Source organism: Scaptodrosophila lebanonensis, unplaced genomic scaffold, assembly GCF_003285725.1.
Source record: "Scaptodrosophila lebanonensis strain 11010-0011.00,11010-0021.00 unplaced genomic scaffold, SlebRS2 tig00000165-arrow-arrow-pilon, whole genome shotgun sequence".
Classification (NCBI taxonomy): domain Eukaryota; kingdom Metazoa; phylum Arthropoda; class Insecta; order Diptera; family Drosophilidae; genus Scaptodrosophila; species Scaptodrosophila lebanonensis.
In genome coordinates, this window is record NW_022060599.1 from 315,569 (window position 1) to 321,862 (window position 6,294).

Below are 6,294 nucleotides of genomic sequence, written 5' to 3' on the forward strand. Positions count from 1 at the left end.
TATCAGAAAGAAATAGCGCGACTGCAGTGATGTGTCAGTTCCTTCTCAAATTAATGGTTACATAACTTCGTTACGATCAAATTTCTGTAGCTAGAGTAGCCAAATAATTTGATTTTTTTTGTAAATAATGGTTGATTACAAACTATTCTAAAGTTAAGTATGAAACGAAATGGGAAATGTAAGTAAACACAAATAAATGGACGGGTTCATTTTAGCAACTACTACGTAGTTAAACGAAATCGTTCCATCACCTTTACATAATTTAATTATATTTTATTTGTGTGTAAAAAGATAGCACTTGAAATCATTTGTAATACCTAAGGTTCACATATCGTTCAATTCACAGATTTAACGTCTCAGTCGATCGCTCCTAAAACATTTCGTCTTATATGTTTTCGATTTTAGAATCGAATCTTATACATTATTTTGTATGATAAAAGAGTAACGAACATGCTTTGCAAAGTACTTATGTATCTGAATTTCTAGCTGATTTGCAAAATAGAGCATTACCTATTGTAACACCCCATACCTTTTATAGTAGTTCATTTTTTTGCAAGTAAAATTCATTATAAATAATTTAGGTAAAACCAATATAAATGAGTACTCGAATGTTTTCATATAATTGCAAATATAGTGACCATGTGTTTAGTTAGTTTGTGAACAATTGCATAAAATCTTTTGAAAATATATGGAATACAATAAATTGGTGATGAAAAATATGCAAGTTCATGTAATTACGGCGAATGAATGGCTTGAATTTGTGAACTAGTTCGCACATCTCTATGGCCCACATTTATGAGCGGCCGAGCGTCCGAATGACGCGTCGCTCTCGCATATCGCAAACATACGCAGCCCACTGGGAATATTCTAAGCATTCGCTTTCGATTCAAGCACGTCGTCAGTCTGTGGCGCTGTGTGTTTGTAAACGTTTGAGCGGTCGTGTTCAGTTAATATGAGTAACTAAGAAACGGCGGAGATCGCGTCGGACGCATCGCTTCTTTTTTTTTTTTGTTAATGTTAATGTTAAGGCCAGAAGAAAAAGTGGCACTACTCATCAGACACCATGCACGACTACGATCGCAAATACCTGCGCAGCAAGTGGGGACTCAGCAAGCTGGCCTGCTTGGTAAGTTTTGGTGGCCGTCCACATTTATGTATATCCGGTTGGTCAATAGCCTCAGCTGGATTTCTTGGCACCTTCTAGTTCTGCTACATTGTGGGCTCCCTCTGCGTTCTGTGCAGCTCGGTGCATCTTAGCAATTTTCGTGGCAGCTCCTATCTGGTAATATCGGTGGCCGCATTTATGGCCACCTTGACGCTGCTCCTATTCCAGTACCTGCGCCTCTGGCAGAGCAAGTTCCCCCATGCGAACATTGCTCGACTCTCGCTCTACGTGCACGCTACCCTAACGGTTGCCTACTTTATTGTCTCCGGACTGGTGTTATCATTGGATATTGCCAGCTATACAACCGCGGCGGTAAGTTGGCTGTAATTATGGCATATTAAGGTTATCTGTTGCCACCAACTGTATGTCTGTTTCTCTTTTTAGTTTTTCGGTCTCACTGCTTTCACTATCAACGGCCTGGAGACGTACGACTGCTATAGACGCAGTCGGCTACGCGATATGGCCACACAAACGATCTAGAAATCTGGCAGTTCATGGAGACTGTAAAAAGCCTGGATGAACGTTGGATTCGTTCAAAATACTCTCAAGTCTGCAATCAAGTCTGCCCGCTCAGACGTACATACTCGTACATACAATACACAACATAATCGAGCAAACCAAATATCGTTAGAATGTGTAAGCACAAAAGATTGAGTGATTCATTCATTCAACAGAGATGTTGATATAATCCGGATGCATGATGGTACTAGTTCGTTCATCTCGCACTTATCTACCAATTTTGTGTGTTTGGTGCTATCTGTTCGACGAGTAATAGAAAACTATGTCAATAATTCAAACATACGATGTTAGGACTTACAAATAGGAAGTCATGTAGTATTATATCGCTGATAAAGGGCTGACGAAACAGAGCTAACTAAGCAGCTGACTTTCATACAATCAAAAAATTTGTCAAATTTTACAGTCATTTAATGAGAACGGTCCCAAAAAACAGTTTTGGTTTTTAAATGGAAACCTTTTTGCTTCGCATTGGAGTACGCAATAAATTTATGCTCAAACTATTTGCCAGTCAGACAATAGCTTTGGACTTCCTGGTCTAGCTAAGAACTTATCTGCCTTGTCCATTTCTCAAATGCTGTTAGGTAACAACTATAGCTTTAAATTTAATAAAAGTTATGCACCTTAATAGCGATATATATGCATATGAAAAAGCCAACCGAAGTGATTTATAATTGGCACGATTCAATTCAACTTCGATCATAAAATTGTATGTTTGTCAAGTTGCAGAGCTGAAGAGTTTTTCTAGATTTTAAAACAAATCTTTTTTTTTTTAATTTGCTTAATTAGAACCAAAGATATAATAACTAGACAGAAGAATCGCTAACCAGTTAGAATGTAAGCAACAACATATTATATAAAATATTTACGCTAAGTATTTGTATGTTTTTGATAAAAGATCTACTATAGTAAGAAATTTTGTAAAATAAAAAAATCAAATAACATATAGGTACTATTAATATAAACAAATGTAATTCGATTGATTAACCTTCAAACAAGTTAAGAAATATTCATTTGTTTATCATGGTTTATCAGACAGCAGGTTTTTTCTCATTTCAATATTTTACCTACATATTTAAAGATCTCCGAACCCAAATGAATGTTCAGGTGAGGGTCAGTTGGTGACTCACACAAAAATACTCGAAATGAATCGATATTGTCATGCTGTAATGATTCATTTGAGTGCTGGGTGTCAGCTGCCGTTGAGAGGCAAAGACATTTAGACTCAAACTTATTAGCATAACAATTATTCATATAGAAATATATTCGGCACTGTTTCCAGTCAAAGGCGTTGCATGGATTGCTGATTTATTTGCGAATATCGGAAAAATAAAATGAAGTCATTTAAAATACTCGAATTGTTTTATCTCTAAAGGAAATGCATTCATTTACATTACATATGAATGCATGTATGTCTGTTGCTCTATTTGTTCTTCAAATCGGCCATTGACTTCTGTATGCACTACGAGTGTGTGTGTACTACTATATACAAGTATTATTCGATTTGTTTTAAAACTCTTATTTACAGCAGCTCATATAACGCTCAGTACGCGTCATTATTTACATTGCACGTCAAAAAGTTGCACACTTACTCACCAGTTCCATTCCCTTCCTCTCCCCCCCCCCCACTGTTTGAAGAGCTGAGCGCCCCTAAATGGCCGTACGCTTCATAAGTTGCTCTCCACATGCCTTAAAACGAATACTTTGGTTGTTTTTTTTGCTCGCGCTGATGAAAATGTTGGAGAAAAGTTTGCAATGCTGTTCAGTGTTTTACTTAAAACCAAGCATATTTCTCATAATTGTTGTTGCTGCTGTTCTCGTTACTCCTTATTTATAATTTAGTAGAGCACAACGATGTAGTCGTGGATCTCTCTGCGGCGCTGGCTTGTTGGCACTGCAATTTATTAAAATAATTGAAGAGAAATGCTGAGATGCACGCGAGAAAATGTGCTGCAGGATGAAACAAATACGGCCACACACACACACAAATTACAGGTATATATATATATTATATATATATATACTATATATCTACATTTGTGAGCAGTTTAACTTTGTTGGCTCCAACTTTGCCTTGACCTTGACTTAATCATTTCGACTTGCCTTGCACTTGCGCCAAACTGCTCTAAAACTTTTTGGGCGTATCTGCACATTACTATTTATGCATGTGTGTGTGTGTGTGTGTGTGTGTGTGTGTGTGTGTGTGTGTGTGTGTGTATCTGTGTTTGAATGCATGTGCTGGCGTGTGTGTATGAGTGTGCTTATGGCTGGCGACATGCTTACCTTAACTGTGAGAGCAGAGAGAGCTCGAGCTTGAGCAGTGAAACGAATTGCCTGACATGGCCATTCGTGAGCTGTTTGGAAACAAAAAGTCAAGATTTCGAACTATTAGAGCGTGAAATGCAAAGTGCTTTCAACAAGAAATACAAACATGTGTATCCATGTATGTATGTACATATGTACATCAGATAGTTCGATAATGGGAATAAGTTGAGTAGAATTGTTACGATTTAGTTACAACTCACGTCGACTCACAACCACTTCTCATCCCATCAAGTAGACTACAAATGCTCGTACATGCGACTGTTGTTGAGCAAAAATATCCAACTAATTGAATTGTTTATAATGCTCGTGAAATTTAACAACAGTCTCTCGAATATATCAATGTCGGGTATAGCTTAGAAAGTACTTGTATTTTATTTTGGAGCACATCATGTTGGAATGTAAAATTGTTTTGCAGAAGATTGTTCTCCAACAACTGTTGTAAGGATTGGCTTTCCAGCTTAACTCTCAAGGAAGAATTGTTTGCGTTTAAGTTTCTTTTTGCAAAAGATTGAGTCCTATACAGATTTATTTAAATTATAAATGTTGAATTGTTAATTACAAGACTAAACACCTAGTTTAACTTGTATTTGTATTTAACTATCAGTTTAATTAGAGCTATAAATATAGCAGTAAAATTATAAAAAAAATATATAGATTTATTATACTCATTTTAATTTTAAGCTACCAACTAATCGAGGTTCATTAAATATATAAATAACTTAACATTATAAAAGATTGTACGTTTTAAGGATTGATTTTGTCTATATTAGCTCTCATTTAAAAATGTTTGATGAATAAGTTTCTTTTTGCAAATGATTGATTGCAAGGAAAGCTTTAATACTTTGATCCTACTCTCATTTTAGTTTTAAACCTAAAACACCTAACTGAAGCTCATTAAAAATTAATTAAATAAATAAATAACTAAAAAGGCGTGCTATAAAATTGGGCAGACATTTAAGTCCTTATGTACCTGTTTCTGCAGAAATTTAGTTTTCAATTCCCTTTAATCTCCCTCCCTCCAAAATGCAGCGCTCAAGTTTAACGAACCTTGAGCAGTCAAGTTGTTTTCGCGACTTATTTTTCCCTGCCACTTGTTGTTATTGTTGCTCAATATTACTTTTGTTACCAGTTAATGGAGTTTGGCAGCCAAAAACCATGTCGTCTATTCTTGGTATTTAGTACATATTTGTTATTCATATTGTTCTGCTCTTTTATGCAGAACACTTGGGCTTTCGACACTTTGCGAAACACATTTAATTTACAACAATATTAAATGCTGCATGCTCGACTATTCGATGCCCTAAGGCATAAATTCTGATAACTTTGAGATGTAGTCGATTTGCAAGAATTGAAAACATAAACAGTTGAACAAATTAAGTTAAATATGCCTCCATGCTTAAGTCGTCTATTTGGTATAATTATCATACTTGCTTAAAACATAAACATGCTCGTATCAACAAACACAAAAACACTACAACTACGACTATTTGAATAACTTATGATTACGAAAGTTTTGCGATATATATAGCAAGTCCATTTGCATATTGTAGTTTAAATAAGAGTGGAATTTCGCATCCAAGAACTGTTTTTAAATCAACAAATCGCCTTTTGAAATACATATAATATAAAAGCAAACACTTCAGTAGGAATATCTATCGCTTTCACTTTTTCTTATCCATAAAGCACAATGGGCTTATTGTTATTCATTTTCTTAACATCTGAATAAACACAAAAAGTATTACAGCTTTACTTACACATTATTGCGGAACACTGGTTCAGATCATATATAACATTTATTTATTTATATTTAATAAACAAAGAATACGCCAACTTGGCAAAAACAAACAATTTAAGATACTACATAATATAACTATAGTAATAAAATTAAAAATGTGAAATAATTAAGAGAGCAAGGTAGAATTAAGGAGTGTTTGAATCAAGGTGCAAGTAGATTGTTGTGGAAACAGCCTTAATGGAGTACTCGGAGGATATGTTTTCAGAACACAAAGTTAGATCTTCAGATTGGCAAAGGGTACGAAATACACGAGTAAATCTTAAGGGAATTGTCAAGTCAACAATAATAAGAAGGAAAGGGGAATCTATGTTACCAGCAAGAAGTTTGTGAAGGAGGATGGCTCCCATATGTAGCAGCTATACCCCAATTTATAAATACAAGCAAACACATGTTTTATGTTTCTACTGCATACGATTACAGAGATTTCTAATTAAGCATAGGCGCTGGCATTTAGTCCTTGATTTGAGTATTACTATATTTTGAATATGTAAAA

The 6,294-nt window shown here is 35.1% G+C and overlaps 1 protein-coding gene across 1 annotated transcript; it reads left to right on the forward strand.

Moving 5' to 3' along the window:
* The first annotated feature begins 957 nt into the window (after positions 1-957).
* On the forward strand, positions 958-2,625 carry LOC115629818. Its single transcript, XM_030526389.1, has 3 exons — positions 958-1,126; positions 1,205-1,477; positions 1,550-2,625. The coding sequence occupies exons 1-3, from the start codon at positions 1,064-1,066 to the stop codon at positions 1,643-1,645; spliced, it is 432 nt and encodes a 143-aa protein (XP_030382249.1). The 5' UTR covers positions 958-1,063; the 3' UTR covers positions 1,646-2,625.
* Positions 2,626-6,294: the final 3,669 nt, after the last annotated feature.

What these genes read in the sequence shown, in the direction of transcription:
- LOC115629818 (XM_030526389.1), top strand. Translation starts at nt 1,064, where the DNA reads ATGCACGACTACGATCGCAAATACCTGCGCAGCAAGTGGGGACTCAGC. An exon ending in TCAGCAAGCTGGCCTGCTTG is followed by an intron (nt 1,127 to 1,204) that starts GTAAGTTTTGGT and finishes GGCACCTTCTAG; the next exon opens with TTCTGCTACATTGTGGGCTC. An exon ending in CCAGCTATACAACCGCGGCG is followed by an intron (nt 1,478 to 1,549) that starts GTAAGTTGGCTG and finishes TTCTCTTTTTAG; the next exon opens with TTTTTCGGTCTCACTGCTTT.